At 45.5% G+C, this 24,394-nt stretch overlaps 3 protein-coding genes across 3 annotated transcripts in view; 2 read left to right on the plus strand and 1 right to left on the minus strand.

The window, feature by feature from the left end:
• Positions 1–1,199: 1,199 nt before the first annotated feature.
• Positions 1,200–22,832, minus strand: LOC144156130 (uncharacterized). Its single transcript, XM_077687956.1, has 9 exons — positions 22,318–22,832; positions 21,959–22,051; positions 15,191–15,266; positions 11,482–11,529; positions 10,149–10,219; positions 9,972–10,051; positions 8,867–8,928; positions 8,720–8,781; positions 1,200–2,697 (listed from the first exon to the last, which is right to left on the minus strand). Exons 1-8 carry the CDS (start codon positions 22,352–22,354, stop codon positions 8,727–8,729), a joined length of 522 nt encoding a protein of 173 aa, XP_077544082.1. The 5' UTR covers positions 22,355–22,832; the 3' UTR covers positions 1,200–2,697; positions 8,720–8,726.
• Positions 1,385–2,831, plus strand: LOC144156127 (G-protein coupled receptor 83-like). Its single transcript, XM_077687955.1, has one exon. The coding sequence runs from the start codon at positions 1,429–1,431 to the stop codon at positions 2,668–2,670; it is 1,242 nt and encodes a 413-aa protein (XP_077544081.1). The 5' UTR covers positions 1,385–1,428; the 3' UTR covers positions 2,671–2,831.
• A 149-nt stretch (positions 22,833–22,981) lies between the features above and the next one.
• Positions 22,982–24,394, plus strand: part of Nst (phosphoglucomutase 3-like protein nst) — a 34,897-nt gene continuing 33,484 nt past the window's right edge. The window contains exon 1 of the mRNA XM_077687954.1: positions 22,982–23,140. Within this exon, the coding sequence (XP_077544080.1) occupies positions 23,040–23,140 (101 nt within the window). The 5' untranslated portion in view covers positions 22,982–23,039. The remainder of the gene's footprint in view (positions 23,141–24,394) is intronic.

Genomic DNA, 24,394 nt, shown 5'->3' on the forward strand with positions numbered 1-24,394 from the left:
GTACGCAACGCAAATACTCATTTATATTGCTATTAACTTACAGGTGAATGAATTAAAACAACGTAGATTTACCTGATTAACAGTTAGGTAAATAAAATAAATGCCTACATAACTGTTCTATTTTTTGCATAATTTGTTCGACAAGCTACTCGTCCGTTGTTCTTTTAGTTTAATAACACGGGGCTGCATGGGATACGCCCTTTCCATATATCGCCATCTTCGCGCAATTGCCATGTGCTGGCTGCGTCGCTGGGCACGATGAAAGAAAGTCAACGGTCAAAATATGAGCTATCAACACCCGATTTCAGGTTCAAGCACTGAAGGAATCTGGTGCAACCAAGGGAAATCGCGACGACCCATTCGTCTCGCCCATTATTGGACACCTGAGCTACCCCCTCCCCCCCCTTCCTCCTTCCACTTGCACCCCTCCCCCCAATACAGGCTGTTAGCTCCTCCGCACCAACCTTCATTGCATGTTTCACATTTACTTTCATTTCGTTTTAATTCTCAGGCCCCGCTTCCTCAAGATTCAATCTTCCCCATATTTCTTTTTCAAGTCATTTTCACCTTGGTTTCCTTCGGAAAATATGACAAGCGGACCGGGGTACACGGTCTCCGACGTGTCACCGCGAAGACTCCAGAAAATGCTTAACATTCACCATGACGTACCCCGTACAGAACATTTCATGTGCGTAAAAAAAAGCCACGTGGAAAGCCGCCAAGGACACATGACCAGAGTGTCGTTGGCCCTAATGCCTCACCCCTTCACCCCTGGAGAGCTCCAACTTGTTTCCTCACTTCGAAATATTTAACGTGTGCCAAAATCTTGACTCGCGGGTGTTCCCGTTTTTCGCCTCCACCTGAAAAACTCACCACGGCCGAGATCAACCCGCATCCTTGAACTCAGCAGCACAGCTTAGCCAGTGAGCAAGGCATAGCTATGAGGCGTTTTCTGAATTTCTACCTGTATAGAGCTGTCGCTCTGAAACCAATCATAAAAAGCACCGGCTGTGAATGACCCATTTTCCACACAATTAAACACCCTTTAATGAAAGGACTCCAACGAGAACATATACAGAGGATATGTGCGGAGATGACCCTCTGAATTATCTGACTACTCCCATTTACAGCTTCCTTTTTTTTTTTTTTTTTTTTTCGCTGCTCCATTAATCTGTAGATTTAAAGCATGAAAGTCTGCATTGAATTTTGATGTGTTGCTATTTGCTTTATTTGAAAATGTACAGACAGAAGTTTCACACGAGGCAGATCCAGAGACTCGTTGCCACAGTTTCAAATAACATTGTATTTCACTGTTCATGTCGAGCATGATGAGGGACTGTCTTGCAAGAATCAAACACTACAGGCTGTGCTTTCGCAGGACTGGACGTCGGGGGCCAGAGGCCGAGACCAGCACTCCACAGAACGAGCATGGACGATGGGGATAGAGTGTCGCCACCATGGCTCACCACCCGTTTACAAATGCCCGAGGATCCATGCGCTGGCACGGCCACTGGCAACCTCAGCATGCTATGCTCACTTCTGCGGAACCTATCTATGGAGTCACAGCCGCTTCTGCAGCAGCCGCGAGATGTGCTCGTCGTGGTGCTTTACGGCCTCGTCGTGCTGGTGTCGGTGTTTGGCAACACACTCGTGTGCCACGTAGTGCTCCGCTCTCGCAAGATGCACACCAAGACAAACGTGCTCATCGCCAACCTGGCTGTGTCCGACCTGCTCATGACCACGCTGACCATTCCCCTGAGTGCCTCGCGCTTTCTGCTGGACAACTGGCCCTTTGGCGAGGCCCTCTGCTACCTGGCGCCCTTCCTGCAGGTGACCTTTGTTTATGTGTCCACACTCAGCATGACGTGGATCGCCTGCGACCGCTACAGTGTCATCGTCTACCCACTGCGGCTGCGGCACCTATGCCCAGGACACCGGGCCGTAGCCTGCATCTGGGCACTGGCCGGCATGTTGTCGCTGCCGCATGCCGTATTCAACCGAGTGGTGTCCCTCTTCACATACCGGCTGCTGGTGCGCTGCCAAGTCCAGTACCCAGCACCTTCAGCAGAGTTCCGCAGGTGGCTCACCCTGGCCACTTTCCTGACACAGTACGTGCTGCCGCTGGCGCTCACAGCCTACATGTACTGCCGTGTGAGCCGTACGCTCTGGACACGCAAGGCGCTGGGTGCACTCACGCGCGAACAGCAGGCCTGGCACACGCGCTCCAAGCACAAATCACTCAAGATGCTCGTTCTGGTGGTCCTCTGCTTTGCCATCTGCTGGCTGCCACTCAATGTGTACCACCTGGTAGTGCACTTCCGCGACCATGATGGGCCCGACCGGCACAACTCGAGCTTGTTCATCTTCTTCCACTGGCTGGCCATGAGCAGTGTGTGTTACAACCCCTTCATTTACTGCTGGCTTAACGACAGCTTCCGCCGGGGCGCAATGACCTGTCTCGCCTGCCTGCTGGGCTGCCCCAAGCCAGCAGCGTCCTGGGGCCTCAGCCAACAGTCTAGCCGGCTTGCCCAAGACACGTCGCTCGAGAAATGCCCCTCCACAGACTTGCCCGTCACCCGTGGGGGCAGGTTGCAACGCTGTTCGGCTGGCCGCAACTCGACACTTCGCAGCACGTCCCTGGGGCACAGTGACAGGACCACATTTGTGTGACCAGCCACAGCGTCCAACGCCCGACCTCTGCATGCGAGGGAAGAAAAAGTGCGCACCATGAGCTTATGCGTGCTAAAAAGCAATGCACACACGGAGTACGTGTTCGATTTTCTGGTTGCGACACCACAAGACCTGAGTATAATGTAAGATTCATGCAATTCTGGAATAGCCGAGCATTAGTTTTGTACAAAGTAATTGATACTTAGTTACATTAAAAATGATAGTGGTCCTGAAGCATTTACTCTGGCAGGACACTTTATACAGCAACTTTCACAGCCATTTTCTGGAATAAATTCCTGGCAATTAGAAAGTTCATCGGACCCTTTATTTCAAAGCACTCCTAAATGCAGTAGCACAACATTCCTTTGCATCGACAACCAGTCGCCCACATTGCAGATAGCTCCGAAAATAGCTTTACTGAGCTGACAATGTGCATTGTCATCTTGTGCTGTCTCCCTTTGATACTTACCAGCAAAACTATTTTAAGTACGATGCACCGAGTAGCCCACTTAAAGCTTTATTGAGAAAAAAAAAACATCTTTAGAGGTGTTTTACATGCTGAAGATGCACCTGTGCTACGAGGCAGACCATATTGCAGGGCTACAGATGGCTTTAGACCACCCAAGAATCTAAACGTGTACTGAAATCTTTACACAGGCATTTTCAACTTTCGCCTCCGTTTGTAAACCTTCCACTCCCGCTCGGATTGAACTCATGTCTTCGTGCTAATCAGCACGCCTTAACCATTGAGCCACCATGGCAGGTTGTATTGACAACACACAACACCTGTGCCAGTTGTAACAAAAATGGCAACAAAAACAGAAGGGCGAGGAGTCACCAGCTACTTTCCCCCACTCAACTCATGATGCTACAAGCCTAACTTGTGGGACTGATGTTGAGCAAATAAACCAAAAATTGGAATAGTTTTGTGGGCTTGCCGCAAAAACTCGTGGCGTTTCAAATAAAAAAAGTTGCTTTGTGGTTATTGTGGGAATTGCTGAAACCCGCATTCCCGGTGCAGGGTCTGCTGTCATGAAGAGACGAGAGTCGTGCTCAGGCGGTTAGCAGACGACGCGCCCAGCATGTGATGCCAGGCGACACACTGCTGTGCTATGGCTTGTCAAAGAAATGGAAAGAGTGGACAGTACCCGTGCCTTGAAAATGTGGACGCGCCATGGTTAAAGACGAGGAAGCCGACTAAATAAATATAATTACTGGGGAAAACTGACTAGCAGGGTTGTTAAAAAGAAAGTACAGGAAACGGGAATGGTGTAAAAGATGGACACCGAAAAGTGCGAGTCTATGAAGCAGGTGAACAAAGGACCAAGGAAGGACATTTTTACAATAAGAGTAAGGGGAGTTGGTTGCATTTTGAGGCCCGAGATGGCTGCCTGGGGACGAGAATCTATGTGAGAAAACACTCGCCACAGGATGACTCCTGCGTATGCCAAGGAGAAGATTCCGAAACAATCGAGCGCTTAGCGAAATTACAAAGTATCCATCCAGCCTAATATGGAAAGAAAGTCCACCTTCCTGAAGCACAGGATTTTAGTTACAGTTGAGGGACGTATTAATGATAAGTCTTTGTGAGAAAAAAAAAAAAAAAAGAAGGCAGGAAAGGGACATTACAGAGCCGCCACAACCATAGTTGTACCCTTGTCAAACGTGCCTATTTAAGGGCACAGGGTAAGCCCTATACTTTCCATGCATTTTTTGCCATTTTGAGGTACACTTTTCTCGGCATCTAATAAAGGTATCTGCTTAACGTATATATCATTTTCTTTCAAATTTTGTGCTCTTTTAACTGTACTAGAATTATGAACATTCTTAAAAAATTCAGTTTTTTATAATTTTTTGTCCGTTAGTACCTAAATTTTGGCATTATTTTAGTATTAAAAGTTGTGTACCAAAAAAACTCTTACGTGCATATTTTCAATTCTAGTACAGCAGGTGTGACAAGTTATGTAGATGACAGGGGGAAAAAATCAGCTCGTTGTCTTGGAAGATATAGGAAATAATGGTACCTATGTAAGAAAAAAGATTGTTTTGAGATAATTGAGTTTAAAGTAAAAAATGAGGTGAAAAACAATACTTTTTTGCCAGAAACACCAATGGAGCCATTTATTTAAAAAGCACCAGCTTCATAATCACTGTCAAAGTCAGTTTTTTGCTTTTCACCCAGTCATTTGTCCTTCCTTGACTATTTTGTGCACCCTTGTACAGATCTGTTCACAAAGTGTTTTGCTTGTGGTCAACCTCTTTAAGCCACTTGATGGTGGTGTTGCGCCCAGGGTTTGGTCTGAATGATTTCAAAATGCTGGCTCATGCGTTGCTTCATCATTTAATGAAAGAACAGCATCCAATGTTGCAATCATTAGAGTGTGAAGCCCAAAAAACATGTTTTTTGTGCGCAGCTTCGAAGGGCAAATGTGGAAAAAACGTGCAACAGGGTCTTTGGATTGCCCTCGCTGAAAAATCAGCTATGCAATGGTTGCTAAGCAATTTCTTAATACAGCTGGTTCCAGAAAAGCATTTTGATCTGAAACTGGAAGTTTTTTGATGAAAAAAAATGACAATACACCCTGAGAACATTCTTAAGAGGATGTGGGCACTTACTACTTGCTTACAGGAAAACTGCTTTTTAGCGAGAAATAAGACTTTTTAAGGCAAGTGTGAATATGGAAAACGTGCACAAGGAATTGAACTTCCTTAATTGCGAAGAAAAACAAAAAGTCATTTTTTCAAAATTTCACTTTACCCTGTGCCCTTAAGTGCACTCCCACGGAGTGTACTCAGCTAAAATGTCATTTGGGTGCAGCTAAACGGCAAACACAAATGACACTTTCCATGGAACACACTTTAAGCTAAGTGTGTTCCCGAAACACGCTTTACCCAGGCCGGCTCGCTGAGTGAGTGCTCTCATCAGCAGGGGTCCGAAAATGAGGAAAAAATAAAATAAAAATAAATAAAACGTGTGTTTAGATGAATTTAATTCATGTTCACCGTTAATTATGGATATATTGTTAACTTATTTTTACAAAACACAAAAGACAAATAATCTCGCACCCAACGATGTTTGAACACCGCCTGGCGGGGTGTTTGTTGCTCCATGGAAGCTGTTCTCTGCAGCATTCGCATAAATGGTTTATTGTGCCGTTGTGGTTGTGTTCCCGTTTCAGCCTTTTTGTGTTGTAATCCACGCTTCCTAATAACCTTCCCTCGATGATAATGCTGCTGTGATTTACTGTGCAGGGAATAACAGTGAAGATATGACTACCGGTGCTCAGTCGTCGTTCCGACGGCGTTCTTTGTGGACATGTGAGAGGCACCGATTGAAGTGTTGAACAATGTAAAAACAATCACGTTTTTACATTATTTCTCACGTGACAAAGAGTGCGAATTTCAAGTAATATTGCCGAATATTTACGCCAGCTATTGTCACTGACATCGTGGCCAAGGGCACTTTATTTCGCCGTTTAGCAGCGCGTAGCCAAAGTGTCATTCGGGGAGCTCGAGTGCACTCGGCGTAAGTGCAATTAAATAGGCACGTTTGACAGAGGTATTAGCTTCAGCGGATACAGAAAAAAGAATTGAGAGTTGCAGTTGGAAAAAAAAAAAAAAAAAAAGGATTAGCAGTAGCAAACTAATTACTTGTGCAAATGCCATGACATTTGCCATCACCCCAATCCAAAGGGGAAGCCTTTAGCCATTATCATCATCATCAGTGGGTCGCTTTCCCAGTGAGGTTTGGCTGGGCCCTGTCGCCTCAGGTTCAGTTAGTTCCAACAAGGTGGCACTACTGCTGGACAGACCGTCCCCGTGCGAACTGGGAGATCTGCAAAAGCGCCCTTGAAGGAGACGAACACAAGACGGTAAAGGTGTGCCATATCAGGTGAACCGCTGTGAGCTTCGTGCCCACGTTTTTGGAGGTCCCAAACAACTGCGCTTCGGCACTACTGTCTACTCTGTTCCCACACCGGAAAACCTCGCTCGTACGACTGCCACGTGGTTAACGTGCCGGGAGCTGGTGGGGTTGCCTATGCCAGAGAGTTGGGATAGGCCGCATAAGAACACCTGCCCACACAATATATAAAGCAATTGACAAACCAACATGAATTGCAGGAACACACAGCTAATGGCTTTAGGAGCTGCAGGGATGTTGCACCATCTCTTCAGTGGCTCTAGGAATGGTGAGACAGCCTTTGAAGAATTGCAAACAAATTGCACCCGCCACTTTGCTAGGATCTACTACGTTTGATCAGCGATTCCAAAGTTCCAGTTTCTTCACGAGTCAGTGCTCATTTTTGGCCGTTCTTCCAAGTAAGTCACAGGGGCACACCATAATATGGCGCAATTAAGCACTCACTCCAAAGTAATGCCAGTATAGCATCTATTAAACAAAAGTGTGCGGTATGTCTTTTTAAAAATGGAGCAGAGTTCATAACGAGACGCCTCCACTCAGAGTTTTATTGTATAGCACAAGTGTGCTCTATGGCAGCTTTAAAGAATTTTAACACGTTGCAATATTCTGACCACACCAGCGCAAGACTGCCAGTGAAAGCACAGGCCCCGCACAGGTAAACTAAGTGAGACCACACAGCAAAGTCGATGTAACCAATAGATTCGCACTACATGCCCACCGGCATCACACCTCGGGTCACACAACAGATGGAGTTAGAAGGTCAATGAAGTGTTTTGTAAACATTGCGGGATTCAAGAGAGTGAAGTGCCGGCAGATTGCTTCATACTGTACATAGAAGAGCCCGTGAAAAGACGCGAGACACAAGAAGAAGGAACACACACATGCCGCTGGATAAACAAACACCCAGCACCGTGTTTGTGTTCCTTCTTCTCATGTCCTGCGTCTTTTTTTGCTGGTTCTTTCATGCATTGTGGAATTACTTGTGCAAATTGAAGTCTGGAGGCCCTACGCCATGTTTCAACCACTCTAGGTGCGTTTACGCAAAATTATTTAGTAGAAAAATCAATTCAAAAGTGCTGTTCTCTTCTGATTGATTGATTGATTGATTGTAGGGTTTAACGCGCCGACGCAACGCAGGCGATGAGGCGCGCCGTAGTGGAGGGCTCCGGATTAATTTTGACCACCTGGGGATCTTTATCATGCACCGAAATCTCGTAGACACGGGCGTTTTTGCTTTTCGCCTCCATCAGAAAAGCGGCCGCCGCGGCCGGGAATCGAACCCGTGACCTCGTGCTCAGCAGCGCAACGCCTTAGCCACTGAGCCACCGCGGCGGGTGCTGTTCTCTTCTCTGCATCTCCGTGCCGATTTCCCACGGCAGTTCGTGTGGGACGCTTACTCTTGCAGGCTTGGCTTGGCTGCGCCTACTGCACGGCTCGCCGACCCTCCATCAGAGTCAGTCTGCCAGCCGCCGGCAGGTCGTCGCAATTAGTTCGCTCAGTCAAAACTAAGCCTGACAAGGTTTGTGCCAGGAAGATCGGGCTTTAGTTTGTTGGTTTGTAGACTGTATCAAGCTTTCTTTGCTTTCTTACTTTCTTTTTATTTAGGCAATGTTTTCTATACTGCATTCAACATTCTGCACTGCAACCTTCATTTTCCACGAGCAAGTTGGCAGACTGCGTGCAGACTGACACTGACAGCTTGCGGGCACAGTGCCGAATAAGCTGACTGTCGGCTTGGTGTGAGCACGCCTCTTACCACACAGAGACGAGCCAGGAAAGCTCCAAAGGTGGGGGCGAAGCGCTTCCCAGTTGAGCGTCTCCCATGACGCGGAGGGCATTCAGCCATTGTGTACGCCTCGGCTAGTGAACCGTATGATTTTAAGCAGTGCTGGCAGGCTTATCTGACCCATTCTACAGCCGCAAACATGGCAGAAGTGTAGTATGCCAATTCCTTAGATTAGAGAATACGCAGCCATCTACTGCACTAACTGGAATGTACCCTAAATGTGGGCAGTGGACAACGCTATACCCCACACAGGAATGGCAACACACACAGCTGTAGAACCCAACAAGTGAATATTGAAATAGACATGCCAAAACAAAAGTATTTCAAGGGGAGCACCATACCAGGAAACTATGTGACGAAGTCCAGAGGGCGGTTGAAGCCTCCCTTCCGATTCATGTATTGGCTGGGGGAGAACAAAAACAGTGTCACGTGTGTATACCTTGGTCACTCAAGTCTCGCACAACATACTAAACAACCGTTCCACTCACCGATACTTCCGCTTCTGAATGACATGCACGGCCCCAACGTTGTTACCAGGTATGTGCTTGCCCTGCGAGTTCGTACACACCAGACACAAAGACAAAAAACCTTGAGACAAAGGCTACAAGCAGCAGAGAAAATTCCAGAGTTGTCACTATATCAACTACATTACTGTACTTGGTTACAATTCCTTTCAACTGGTGGCAAGACAATGCAAAAGAAGTGTATGCTGCTATTCATTCCTTCCTTTTTTTTAAGACACACTGACTGGCTAAGGCCGAAATGGAATTAGTGCGTGCCTATACAGCTGAACTGCTGTCCTGGCAGAATTTTGCCCAAAAAGCTTATACACCACCACATTTACTGCAACTGCTCACTGTGCCTCATAAAAAAAACATGGCCAGGGTGCTAATGCTAACAGATCTGCATCTAGCTAAAAAAAAAAAAAAAAATCCGAGCTGAATACCTAGAAATATTTAAATCAAACATGAACAGCACTAGAACATGCAACCAAAGTGCATGTCCCATAAAGAATGCCTGCACATAAAAACAAAAATCATGCACGCCTTGTCAAACGACTACTGTGGTTCAACAGAAAGCTTTCTTGTGAGAGATTCTTTGGTTGTTGTCCAATTTTCCCAAACCACTTCGACCATGTCAAAATTGAGCAATCAGATAGACGCCGGCTTCATAACGCAAGGGACCCAGGTTCGATTCCGGCCAAGGGAAGCATTTTTTTTTCTCTTTCACTTGGGCATTTTCACGTTAGACGCCATCAATGAGAACACTAAAGCTTCGCTTTAAAAAAAGAAAAAACTGCTGTCAAAGCCCCCCCCCCCCCACACACACACACACATAATACACTGTTTTGGGACAAAAGAGGTAAGTCCACCGCTACATGCCGCAGATTTAAATGAGTTAAACTTGTTTGGGGAAGGAAAAATATTCGGCACTGTAACCACTATACATTATATTATAAATGAAATCTGCTTGTTGCAAGTCCCCAATAACAACTCTCATCCAGGCAATCACGGAAGGGAAAACAACCTACGAGATGCTCATTCCTCCCCCTGCACTACTACTCACATCCATCAATAAAGCAAAAACAGGCACCTTGGATGAATCGAAACTGCCGAATCCCATCAGCTTCATCATCTCTTGTTCCTCTTCCGTCTTTCCTTCCAGGTCCTTGTCTGCAGAAGAAGGCAAAGGGATCATATTGGGGCATACCCTGGCCTGTCAAGAGTACTTCTGTCTTTCAAGTGAAGAAAGCCATACCACGCCACGTACCAGTGATAGGTGGCCGGTCCAAAAGGAATTTTGGAAGTGCTCCAGGAGTTTCCACCTTCTCCTTGCGTTCCCTGCAAGCCCAACACAGAGAACCACACATCACCACTTTACAGTATTGAAAAGTAACAAAACCAGAGCTGAACAACAGTAAGACTTTACAAAACCGAGCACCCCACATTACTGATGCAGACATGATTGCAGGCACTTATTTAGTCAGAAGCTGCACCTGGGGACCTAAAAGAAGCTGCATCGAAATAAATTAAAAAAGCACGTCCCCGTGAAATCTTAAAAAAAAAAAAAAAAAAGCATGCCTAGTGAGGCCATTCCAAGTTACCGTAAGAAAAAAAAAAAAATCACACATGCGCACACACACACACACACACATACATAAGAGAGAGAGGCCACTTTACATGGCTTTTTTGGGCCCTAGAAGTACTTCTGGCAGCAGAAAATGCTGAAATGCACTCGAATGATGATAGTTTAAATCAGTATTCAGCTACAACTGAAATGTGAAAATAGTAAACTTCAATACTGAAACTTACTGTGAACTGCATAAAATTCAAAATCTAGAATAGTCGCACACACACAAACACATACAAGGACACACTAAAATAAAAAAGAACTGAAGTAGAACACTCAGTATAAAACAAAACTCAAAACGTGCAAATAAAATCACCACACAACCCTTAGTAACATGAAGCCAAAATGGAAATAACCAAGAACACACCAGACTACCAAAAAATGTGTCAAGAAAATGCTAGTGCACTAAACAGGGGGAAAAAAAAAGGCAACAAAGCAAGAAGACGTGCGTCTCACAATTAAAAATGTTAACCATGAAGTTAAAAAATTATGACGACACCTGGGAATCATGACGTAGTAAGCACAAGAGCAAGAGTGTTCAGTTGGTGAACATGTCTTCGTCTCTCTTTCTCCCCATTACTATGACTCAGCTTATAATTGTGCTCAAATCGCCAAACAAGTAATCGAACCGCCTAATTGCTACTTCCGTACTTGGCATGCACATATAACTCATGTAGTTCAAGGTACATGTTTCCAAGTTGAAAGTGACAACACATTCACTAGGTGCGCCTCTAGTTCACTGGAGTTTCCAGCTGCAGTGGTGTTGGGGATGTGCGCTCATCTTGATACCTATAGCTTCTGGGTTCCATACCCACCCAAACCAAAATTTGCTCAATCTTCTTTTTCGGCTCAACTACATTACTTCTATTCTTCTGCCGTTGGCCACTTTGTGTGCCATTCTTTCCTCGCAACACACGACGCCCGATTTCTTGCTCACTGAGGTGACTCACGATTCTGCATAGTAATGGCTCACCTGCTCCTTGACCTCCGCCTGGGAGACCGAGAGCGTCTTCTTGGGGATCTACAGCAGGAGATGGGGAAAGTTAAAACTTTTTTAAAATATAAAGCAAGCTTATAGCTGCTAATGCAACACAAGTTTCAAACAAAATTTTTAAAGCTCCAAATTGCCGGATTTCATGTAAAGCAGATTTAAGCAGAGGTGCCATTGAAAATGGCTCCAGATGAATCTGACTATTTGGCTTTGCGTTAATGTGTGCTTACTGATGTGTACGCAGTCAGTTTTGTCCCCAACAGAAAAGCAACCCCAGCAGCGGCTAAAAATGGCAATCAGCAGGAGAAAATACAGGCACTATGACACCAAGGTGAGTTCGGCCTACTAGCATTAGCATCAGCAGTTGCAATTGGGGTTTGCAAGACAGCCAAATCGCTCAAGCATGGTTATGCACCCAACGCGCATCTTCCTCGGAGGATGGTGAACACGGTGCTGTGTCCCACTGTTCACTTTTCCTTCACTTGAAAATATGATCCGCAGCGGCTCAAATGGGAGAGTTGACCCAGCCTTAATCCCTGATTGATTGATTGATTGTGGGGTTTAACGCGCCGACGCAACGCAGGCGATGAGGCGCGCCGTAGTGGAGGGCTCCGGATTAATTTTGACCACCTGGGGATCTTTATCGTGCGCCGAAATCTCGTACACACGGGCGTTTTTGCTTTTCGCCTCCATCAGAAAAGCGGCCGCCGCGGCCGGGAATCGAACCCACGACCTTGTGCTCAGCAGCGCAACGCCTTAGCCACTGAGCCACCGCGGCGGGTAGCCTTAATCCCCCTTGTTAAGACAACACTCTTAATAGAAGGAGTATGAAGATCAAGGGGACACTTTCAACTGTTCGTAGATTTCCCTTCAACATGACTCTTCCATATTGCAAGCAGCGCTGTTTTAAAAAGGAAGTGAAACCAGCAGATGTAAAGCTAATGATTTGTTCAATTAGCAAAATATGTTCGTTTCATTTTTTTACGTACATTTTACACATATCCTCAGCAGTATTCTTCTATGCATAGCCAATTTAGGACACTTGAAACGTGATTATGCGGGCCAGTTCAGTGTTGAGAATTGCTCCTGAAACCAGATGAAAGTTGCTTATGTCACACAACAATGAACTCGCAGTCGAATTCATTTCTGAAGCCTTATCCTCCAAAGCTTACATGGCACTGTTTAGTGCCACTTCGCTGCACATGAATTATAACTAATGCCAATAGCTCCAACTAGCAGGAATACTGGTCCTCATTATCTAAACAAGGACACTTGTTTTCAAGTAAATTTTACAGCCTTTGTAAAGCATGTGCTTTCAACTTCTTTCCAATAATCATCTTTTGCTAAGACTGGATGAATCTAAGCTTTTTTTTTTTGTATACACACACCCAATCACTTCTCAATAATAACTAAAAAAATTGCTTCTTTTAAAAGTTTTAATAAAGACGAAAACAAGATTATAGTTCTTACATAAGGCTCTAAAAAATGACCCCACTAAAGTGGCAAAGTTAGTCTTCACTGCACTGCTTCCCAATGAAGCCACAAGTCCTCTCACGAACAGCTGAAGAAAAAAGGTTTCGCAATTAAAACAGCGTAAACTGGGAGGTCACAAGGCCAGTGTACACGACACAGATAAATGTGCACGGTTGTTCCGAGTTGACCCTCTCGTGCTGCAATTTTATGCCCAGAAAATCAGGACACACAGCACCTATGAACTACAGCCTTCCTAATTCAGAACACAAGCTTGCTTTTCTTCTTCTTTCACAAAAGTATTGAAACAGCTATATTTCCTGCACGATTTAAAGATGGAGTGTCAGAATGCACTGCTGATAAGAATAATCAAATAACAAATAACAACCATTTTTAGACACTAAATCCCATTTTGGTCAGACTGTTTTCATGACAGTAATTTTGCAGTTTACCATTCTTTAACATTTAAGGTAGTTAGTGATGTGAATTATGACTAGTGGACTAACACTGACTAGTGATGGAGGCTTATCGATTGTACTACCATTACTATCAACAGCCAGAAACTGGTGGTACACTACCACTGATTGTCAACTACAGTAGCCGACCGATTTTCGGACTCGAAAAATTCAGACTTGCTGGATATTTCGGACTCTCCCGAGTAACTGCCAGTTGTCCCACAGGAGTAATGACTCATGGATTTTTCGGACTGCTCTTTTATTCGGACTATTTTTCGTTCCCCTACAGGTCCGAAAAATCGTTCAGCTACTGTATTGCAGCCCTACCGAGTGCCGACAGCTGCAAAGCCATTGGTACAGTACTGCCAAGAGTCGGCTACGGCTGCTGCCGGCAAATTCACCCCGTGACCTCATGTTCAACAGCCCCACCTTCCCGTCACCAAGCCATCGAGGCTGGCATTGCAATGTGCAGATGAGGCTCACGGTGCTCACATTACCGCACAAGTATTTGCAATGCTAATGGGTAGAGCCCCTATCTTTCCGCGATTCCGCAATTCCGCGAAAAATCGCGGAATTGCAGTGTTTTTGCGGAATTCAAAAAAAAAAAAAAAAAAAACACCGTCAAAAGTGTGGTGCTACGTCCCCAAAACGATATATTCGGTGAAATGTGGCGGAAAAGTGGTATTTTCTATTAGTAATAGCAAAATGGTTTCTATTAATTGTCTGCAACGTTTTTACTGTTGAAAATTTTAATTTGCATCTGCGTATTCCTACCTTATCAAATAATCAAATAATAAAAGTGTCTAGTTGGTGCAGCCTCCACCCGAATGAAGGGGCTTAGCCACAGCCACAGAAAGAGAACATTGCACACGACAAGGCCTGTCAGATTATAAAAACAAATGAAGGGTGCAATGAGAAAAGCGGCTAGCAAGGCGCTAGTATACTTGGAGAACTCTTACACTTGAAAGTTCTTCAAGAGTGTGAGGTGCTTGGATTTCCAGCAAGTTGGGTGTCTCTCAGAGTAGAGATCAAATTTTGGGGCCGTTCCTGGATTTATAGGCCTAGCTGCTAAATGGCAAGTGTACCTGAAGTCTGCCCAAGACCTCAAGTCTAGTGACAGGGACTTAGCACCATTTCTTTCTAAACAAGAAAAGCCAGGTGGAGATTTTGATGTCCTGGCTTTCTGGGCTAGGATGGAACACCCGAGTCCAACACTTTCTTCCATTGCCCTTAAATACCTGTTGGTGCCAATCAATTCTGTTGACAGAGAAAAGTCGTTCAGTCGCTATGGTGACATCGTGCTATTCTCTTGGTGAAGAAAGCACAAAGCATCACCAGATGCTCAGCCACAACAGCTTTCTTCAGTTGTAAATAAAATCTAGCATGTAAGGAGTCTGATGTGTCTACGTAATAAATGAACTGCTACATGTACCTTATGCCGTTTCAATGTTGTCGCGGAATTTTGCAGATTCCCCTATCTAGAATCGCAGAATTTGAAATGTTCCACCGCAAAAAGTAAGGGGCTCTACTAATGGGTTGCCACTATGTCCAGAGCCTGTACAATGCAACACACCTGGCTCCATGAAAAAGAAAATGAAAAAGAGAATGCACGGTGAAGCTGCACTAGCACTACGCCCCACAAGGGCACTAGCGTTGTGAATACTAATTTATGTTCTTTTGCTCTGAATATAAACATTCCCAGCAAAATTGCAGTGCTGAAAGGCTGCATAACCTAGGCCCACGAAGCAGGTGCAAAAAGAATGTACCGGCTTCTCGGTCGGCGCCTTGGTGAACGGTTGCGAAGTCTAGGAGACAAAGATCGGGACCGGCTCCTATGTCGTTCTGAAGAAGAAAAGCAACAAGTATATTCAAGCTGCCACACACTGGGTGTTTCGAAGCTAATGTGAACATTAATTTTTTTGTTCTGCATGAATTTCACGTTCTTGCCACCACATTGCATGCTCTATTTAGTTGACCAAAAAGATTGGGAACAACTTTTACCTAGCGGCAGAACATGTCGTCATGGACAAATGGAATGCGGACAGCAAAATAAGAACCAGAAATGCAAAAACAGAAAATACGCCTCACGAGAGTCCAATATTGGTACATTTGGAAAGCCACGTTTTGCAACTTAGTTACTGTTATTTTAAGCCACGCATCAATTTGACTTGCATTGAGAAATGTCTCACTATTTGTGTACTTTGGTTGATATTTTCGTGATCGCGTTTCATCTGTCCATGACTATACACGTATACAACACTTGAGTTCTATTAGACCGCAAAATAACATAGTAAGTGCTACGGCTAATCTTGGTATTCAAAAATAAACTATAAAATGTGATCCTCATGCGCAATCTCAGCCACAAGGAATGACTCGTTTGCAAAGATTTTGTAGTGGGCATAATAGTACTGCAACACCGTGTAGTAAGTATCACTGTTAACAGCAAATATACGAAACATGACATGAAGGTACCACAAATACCATGTAGGTTGGCTCCCTAGCCAGTTCTGTTCAATAATGTACTTAAAGCATGCAGAAAACATTAAACTTTGCCTTTCTCTCGTCACAAGAAATGTAATGTGCTTGCCTCCCCCTGTAAATCATACTGAAGTGATTTACGATCACAAAGACCACACAGTAAGAGAACATTTGGAAGCATACAACATTAACGTGGTTGCTGAGACTTGCATCAGCAAAACGTTCATCACACTGCATGAGAAAAAGCACACCCTGATCAGTTCCATTTTTCAGTAATCTTTGGTTTGTGTTTTCCTGTATAACTATCGTGTTTCACTAAACCTTGCAGTTGAAAGTCACCGCTTGTGTCACTGTATTTGCTTGTGTCCTGTGTTATTGTGCGCTATTAAGTTTCTAGATATGTGCCAACCTGCCTAACTTTCAGTTCGATGCAAAACCTCAACATGACTACCAATATTGAAGTGGTGTTACGAGTGCCTTCCAGGACATTTGGTGGTAACAATAAGCCATGGGCTTGAGATGAAATAACTAGTAGGTACTCTGTATCTTCAAAACCTTGTGTGCTGTCGTATGCACTCTGACAAATGCTTGCGGAAGGCAAAAAAGAGCAGAAAAGGCGAGATGCTTCAAACTGCAAAAAAATTTGTCTTCCATTTTCAAATAAAATGCTAAAAATGCTAGTCTGCCCAATGCACTCTCCCTGCCACTTGCCTGTTTCAAATCAAACCAAGTGCGACTGTACAGCCATTGCAATTTTAAAAGAACTAGATGCATTTATGCGCATTTTACATGCCCATGTCCCCATGGCTCAGTCCAGTTCTGTGCATCATCTACAACTGCAGACAAAACAAACCAGATTATGGCAGAATTGCCTGAAATGCACCGCAGCAGTTGATTTATCTGCACTTACCAGAACAGCACTACATTATCTCAAAAGTTGTGATGACTGAAAAGGCAGGCACGTTTTGCAGTGTGTGCTGCTGTTTGAAATGCTCAAAAGAAAACGAAGTGACTGCCTGAAGGTTGTAAGCAGATGCAAAGGTTTGCTAAAGGCAATAGCAGCAACTATGCATCTACAAATACCATAGGTGCAGCATACCACCTTTGCACTGAATCTGCTGACATCGTGCACCTGTTCGCAGGTCACTCTGCTTCCCGCTTTTCAGAGGCTGGTGCTTGTCAGAGCAGTGCTGCTGAGCTCCGTGTTACCCAAGACTTCCTACCGGCCCCATCAACTCTGCAGCAAAAGTTCATGACGCAATGAAAAAACTTAAAAGCCAAGAAATAATGCAGCAGTGGTGCACACAAAGTTTTACGTTAATGGCTCTGTGAGAATACGAGCACCCATTCTTGCACTTAGCACTTATTTTATACTTACTGCAAAGTCCGGAACTTTTTCAGTCATGTGGAAGAGCTCTTTTATTGCCCCAATGTTAAAAGTGCGGGACCCATCTCATAAGAACAATTACAAAAAATGGCAGCATCTCCACTCCGTGGATGATGGCGAGGGTGCGGAGTACAGGGACTCAAAATGACATCCAAGTTGTGCCCCGAGTGACATCCGATTTGCGCCCCGACCATGACGGATACTAACTCTGTCTGGTCTATCAGACACAGACTCGAATCCTGACGGTGACTGTGTGATTTTTTGCGATCCTAAGGTACTCCGCACCTAATAGATTTATTTTATACTTCTCAAAAATGCTGAGATGGCACTTTGTATGTGCCTGTATGCCTACTTTTCCCAGAAACTTGGCACTCAGAAGCCAGTATTACTCTTCTGCCACAAAGCTGTGCTTTCCTAAACAAGCTTGCTCCTATCACGGTTTGCTTAAAACACTGAAGCTACACCTGGGCTACGAGGTGCACTGGGGTGGAGGGCTTCCGTATATCAGACTGCAACTCGCAGAAATTTCACAGGGCGGCAACCTTGGCATCCTGCTCCTAGGGTTTGTAAGTGGCCTATCATGTGCAGCTCTGAAAAGTGTGGCTTTTGCAGATGTTATAAAGAATTTTTGTGCAGTTAATATCACCCAGGCGTGCCACTCACTCCACCACGGCACACCAACATGATATGATACAAACCAGCTATTATATTCCTCCAAAGCCTACCTATGTCATCTCGTATGACTGAAAGCCCCAGAGGCTGCAATTTATGCACAAGGAGGAGATTTACAACATCCTACGAGCTGCTGTGTGCAGAAATAGGCTTTGAAATGGATGAGATGCTGTTTTAAGCCTGCCGGTACTGCTACTATTTAGGCCATGATGGTCATCTGTACCTGCAACATGACAATGTTTTAGTTCATCACCCTCCCGTGTGTTGGTGCACTCCAAAATGGAGTTTTGTTTCTGCAGCATGATCCACCAGGGAGTATTTACGATATGGCACGATTGCTTCCTGCATTGGCCTTGACATGCTCTCGAATGACACGGCTCATTAATGCCTGAACAGCAACTGTGCAGTATTGCTTCCTGTGGTCACCCTTCCCGAACCAACCCTCTGCACTCGTGACAAGACAAACAAATGCAGCGCACAGGTCCTGATGAAGGTGCTTAGTCCACCAGGACATGTAACGGTGCATTTTCAATGAGCCCACCCACTGCAACTGTGTTTTTAAGATGTATACACGCAGATACACAATGTGTAACCTGAGCACATAAGGACATGCTCAGTTCACATTATCATGAAGCAGATGGCACCGCTGAAGTGAAAATAATTGTGACTAACCTATCGCCTAGCCAAAGTTCCAGCCTCCAATTACTTGCATGTGTGCTTTGCAGGATTTTACTTTAAGAGGGGTACTCCAATACACTATGCTGTAATGCTAATGTGGATATCCCAAGTTTTCGTCGCATTTGTGGTTAATTAATTTAATCACAAACACCTGTGACAGCCTTTATCAAGATATTTCCCAATCGTTATAAAAAAAAAACATTTCCGGCCACTTTCGAAGCACCGGCGTTCTTTTCATTGCATTTGCGTAAACACGCAAAGATATGCAAGCACTTTGGAGAAAATGTTTTGTTGGCATAAAAGGACAATGAAGACCAATATAACATGTTTTAGGTAGATACATTACCTCGCTGAAAAAAACAACAAATACCCCACTCTTGAGAGCAGCATTTCTATGATAAGTCAGAAAACAGCTAAAATATGACGACACATCACCACCACAGGCCACTCTGTGCAACTTGCACCAGAAGTAAAATAAGACACACAACAAAGACGCAACAGTACAGCTCTGCAAGTTTCCAAAAACGTTCAGTGGAAGTTTACATAGTTTACATGTTTGAGCGTTGACAAAAAAAAAATTTAGAAGCAATATCATGCAAACTGAACTGACAGGATATGCAGTGACACCAAAGGTCAAAGTGTGGTTTCAGTTTCAGTGCGATGCCCCAATCCTGTGGCCGCTGTACGCACTGAATACATGACTGCCTTTAGTGTGGCCCTACTGCATGGTCTTGTTGCTTTTGCGCAATAATTTCTGCTAAAGTCAATTTATCAGTGCAAAAGTACAAGGAGGGTTGGCCACAATAAATCCGACTGCATACTCAGAAGCCTCACAATCTGTGCGCACACTCTGAAGCCTCCGCAAGAGCAAACGAACGCACAACAAATATTAAAGGGACCCAGAAAAGCCTTCTGTAAAAGTTACCAAAGGCCTTTACTGTCGCGTAGTACCAATATAGCGATGCAATGCCGTTGGAATTATTGATCTACATTCAGTATTAGCTGCACCAGAAGCAATTAAGTGCCCCTCTCCCCCCTTGCCGATCGATTCCTCCTCCCTCTCTGCTTCTTTCAAAGCAGCTGGAAACACTCGGAATAGCCATGTGACATCATGACGCTCGACTTCTGTTCTCCGCTAGCTACATTCCTGCGCCTAGGCACGCGTCAATCGCTGCAGACCCGCCTTTGCCTCAGGATCGCGCAGGAAGGAGGAAGAGCAGCCGGAAGCCAATGGCAGTGATGTTGCCGGCGACCGACGATCGGCTGAATCAGGGGGGGCGCCTCGCCATTGCGTCAGCCGCGGTCGGCGTTGCGTCAGCCGCGGTCGGCTCGCTGCGGCAACGCGCTCATCGGCTGAGAAAGGCGATCTTCAAAAATCGTTTACAAATTATCCGTACAACGTATAGGGCTCACACTTGGCTCAAAAATCCCCCGTTATGTGTTCTACCACCTGAATGCATTTGATTGCCACCTTCACAAAGCTTTTCTGGGTCCCTTTAATACTGAATGAGCACCCAGCAAAGAAGAGGACGGGTGACGGCAACACACGCCGTGTCTGCACAATGGTGTAATGTGGTAAAGATGTGATATGTGCCTCTGCATGCAGGTGGTGGTGTGTATGTGCACAGCCTCCGTGATCAACAGTGCAAGATGAGACCTTACACCGATAGCAAGAGAGGGCGGCGATGGGCACAGAAAGAAAACAATTCGATGTGCTAACGCTGATCTAATTTGCCTTACTTGGCGATGCCAATTAACCAAATGTGGAGTATTTGAGCGCCTAGACCAAACCTGCATCAAACCACCCCAGAATTGTTGTTTTCTTTTCTTTTTTTCAAATTGATAAACTTCTTACACCCCCCATAGCAAAGCACATTGGTTGATTGTAGGGTTTAACGCGTCGACGTAACGCAGGCAATGAGGTGTGCTGTAGTGGAGGACTCTGGATTAATTTTGACCACCTGGGGATCTTTAACGTGCGCCGAAATTTTGTACACACGGGCATTTTTGTTTTGCTTCTCGCCTCCAGCAAAAAAGCGGCCGCCGCAACCAGGAATCGAACCCGCGTCCAAAAGAAAGCACAGAATAGGCAGACCAGCGTCAGCTCTCTGCCTCTGCGATATTAGTTGTGTGGTTGGCTCTGTCATCCAAACAGTAGTGCAGGGAACAAGCAAGATTACCCTGAGTTAGAAGATGAAGAGAAACCGAAAATTACCATGGAAATACTTACTCTGTCATCCCTAAAAGATGTACGTGTGAATGCATGATGCAGTGTGTTATGCTCACTGAGAGACAGATGACTCGATCATGTATTAAGAGAGCATCGATTAAATGTGTATAACATTCCCTGCTCTTTTTCGGGGAATTCTTTCAGACATAGTAAATGTCAAGACTACAAATAAAGACATGCATGGTGTGCAATATCGCCAGGTCTGCTAGCGGCACGTGGTGAAGCTTGAGAGCTTGAGTGGTCGGCTTGATGTAAGTGGCAGCCAACTTTTTGTGTATTTAAAAGCGATTACATGCTCCTTTTCAAAAACACGACGAAGCGTATAACAGACAGACTCCACCGAGAAAAATTTTGTTTTGTGGTCTGGGGCAGAAAAGGATGCAGGAGGTTGGGAGGCCACAACTGAATTAACTGGAACTTACGAAACCACACGGTACATGGTATAATGGTCTCGATTGTAGGGTTTAACGCGGCGACGCAACGCAGGCGATGAGGCGCGCCGTAGTGGAGGGCTCCGGATTAATTTTGACCACCTGGGGATCTTTAACGTGCGCCGAAATCTCGTACACACGGGCGTTTTTGCTTTTCGCCTCCATCAGAAAAGCGGCCGCCGCGGCCGGGAATCGAACCCGCGACCTCGTGCTCAGCAGTGCAACGCCTTAGCCACTGAGCCACCGCGGCGGGTGGTATAATGGTCTCGCTTTCGACAGCTTTATCATCACACACAAATAGCATACAGTTGTTTTGTCATTCACTCACTAAGAAAATGTTATCCGTGAAATGTTTATTTCTGTGATTTATTCGCATTGTTTAATTTGCTATTTCTCAGCTACTAAGGTATCTCCCGCCGCCAAATAAAAGCTGAGAGGGCTGCAGGCAGGTTGGAATTTCGTTGGAAACAAACTTATCAAACTTGCTAGATATCTTCAGTGTTCCCTGAAGTGTCTACAATAATGCTGCAGCAACCTGTAAACGCAAGCTTGCGGGTCTCTTAGGAAGCCGCCCCCGTCACCGTCCTGGGATAACGCAGATTGCAGGCTAGATCCACAAATTCTGCGTAAACGCGAATGCTTGGTACCTATGACATACCTCTTGGAAGTCTGTTGCGCTCTCGATCGGGATCACGGTCCCGCGGAATGTCCCGAGGGCCATCCCTCTCGCGGGATCGGGACCTGGCCCTGTCTGTCCAGAGCGAGAAGGGGAAGCAGGTTGAAAAGACGAACGGAGCATCAGGCAAGCTCAAGAAAAAGCACACACACTGTTCACAGACCAACAACCCGCTGTATGACCTGCAGTACATTCACTTTTTTTTTTAATATCTGCAGTCTCACAGCTAGCTCAATGTGTACAAAAACTCTGCAGTCTCACAGCTAGCTCAATGTGTACAAAAACTCTCCAGCAAAAACCTTCTTTTACGTCAAACTTGGGATGAAACAATACCAGCTTACCTCTTCTCTGTGGCGAACGAGATCGACTTCGACCCATCGTTAGCTGATGACAACACTTGCACACCGCAACCTCTGGCGCCTTCACACAACTGGGGCCGGAAGGGGCGGAAAGATTCCAGTCGCCGTCCTCTACCCTCAACGAAGCTGGTACACAGGTATTTGGTGACACGGACTGTTACTCACAGAACAGGGAGGGGCTAAGAATGACAGGGGGTCGCATAAAAACGCTTTCTTGATATCTTGACAAGGAGGAGGTAAAACAATTCCAAAACCGCACAAACCAACGCCCAAAGCCTGCGGGGCTCTGGGGGGTAATAGCGGACCGGTAGTTAATTATACTTTATATATGCTTCGTCCTGTTATCACATTACGTTTTTGCACAAAGAACACTAGCACCCACAGTACAGAGTACCCACAGGAGAAAAAGTGGGTGGGTGGCCTCTGTCGGGCACACGCGGCAAACACTTTTGTATTTTAAGTAAAAAAAAAAAAGCAAAGGAAGAAATGAGGCAAAGTTTCGCTGGTTGTTGAACTGTTCATTATTTTTGTTCGTAAGTCATAATTATCTCATCATGTAGTGCTTCTTCGGGCTCTTCACTGTAGCTAGGTCAGCCAGCTCTTTCCCCATGTGCACCCTCCTCACCATGCACTTCACTTCGTCGTCTTTTGATGCGTTCCCTCTCCTGTAGGATTTCCCGCTAGGGAATCACGTTGACGTCAAGATGGCGCTCTTCTTCGAGCAAGCTGTCAAAACTGCTCTGCAAAATTATCCAAAATCTGCTGTAAAGCCTCTTCACTATGGAACAGCTGGAATTCGCGACAAGTAAGTCAGAACGACGCACGCAGTGAGTGGGCAGCTTCGAGAGCGGAGAACAAATCGCCGCGACATTGTCGTGGTTATCGAAAACCGGTCCGTCAAACAGACGTGGCAGAGCCAGCGATCGGAGAATTCGCCGCAAAAGCAGGGCTTAGCATGCTGATAACGCGGACTATAGCGATGCAGGATGTTCGGTCGAGCTATGTTGAAGCATTCTGTGGGATTTCAAAGAAATCTGTCGCCTAAATTTGTTCGTGGAGGGTGGTGGTTCTGTATCCCCAGTGCTACAGTGTCTAGGGAAAGCAAGCACTTCTCATAGCTCCTCGTTAGCTAGTATGCGGGCCACGTAAGAAGTCAGTTGAGTATGTTGTGGGTGTGTGCACTGTGTTATCCATAAATCTGAAACCTGCTTAGATGTTGAGACGGCGCTATTCTTGTTTCTCTTTTTAAATTGCACAATATTAGGCTGTGAGGTGGCATTCGTTCCCATCATTCGTACTTAATGAGTGCCGTCAGAACTTCAGAAACACCTTGTATATGCACGGACCCACATGTACTACGCGTCAGTCACACCGTCTGTGTACCCTTCGGCTTTTCAAGAAGTCTATTTAAGCAGACGGCTAATGGGTCTCTCTGGGCCCTGGTGCTTTAAACGAGTACTGACAATAAATTTGCGCTGTTTTTTTGCCCTCATGATTGCCTGCTATCCCGTGAATCTAACGCCAGAATCGAGACTCGCCAGCGCGCTGTCAAGGCATTACAGGCGTCATTCATGTCATCAGTTTCGGTTTCGGCCGGTGAGAGCCCGGTAGCCCGCCAACCCTTACGTCGGCAGATTCGAAAGCATCGACGGGCAATTTTCACGGCCGCCCGTGTCCCCGCAGTGCTATTAAACAATTTGGCTGTCCGAAACTGCCTAGAAAGGTGGCAATAGTCAGCACAAGCCCCACTAAAATTAAAAAAAAAAAAATTATCACAGGTGTCCTAAGAGAAAATGGTAGCTGGTCCCAGCTGGTTAATGGTTAAGTTCCCAGCTGGGCCCAGCTGGTCTTAGCTGGTCCCAGCTGGAACCAGCTGCTCCCAGCTGGGAATTTAACCATAAACCAGCTGGGACCAGTTACATTTTCTCCTGGGGTGGCGGTAATTCTTTCAGATGTTGCGCAGGCTACCGGAGCTTTAGCGGCTGTGAGCTTTTACTTCACGTTTCCGTACATGTCGCCACTACCCAATTTGACATTTCTCGACCCCTCGAGAAAATCA

This window comes from Haemaphysalis longicornis, unplaced genomic scaffold, assembly GCF_048455015.1.
Source record: "Haemaphysalis longicornis isolate Haplotype H1 unplaced genomic scaffold, Haemaphysalis longicornis Haplotype H1 scaffold_1, whole genome shotgun sequence".
In the NCBI taxonomy this organism is placed as follows: Eukaryota; Metazoa; Arthropoda; class Arachnida; order Ixodida; family Ixodidae; genus Haemaphysalis; species Haemaphysalis longicornis.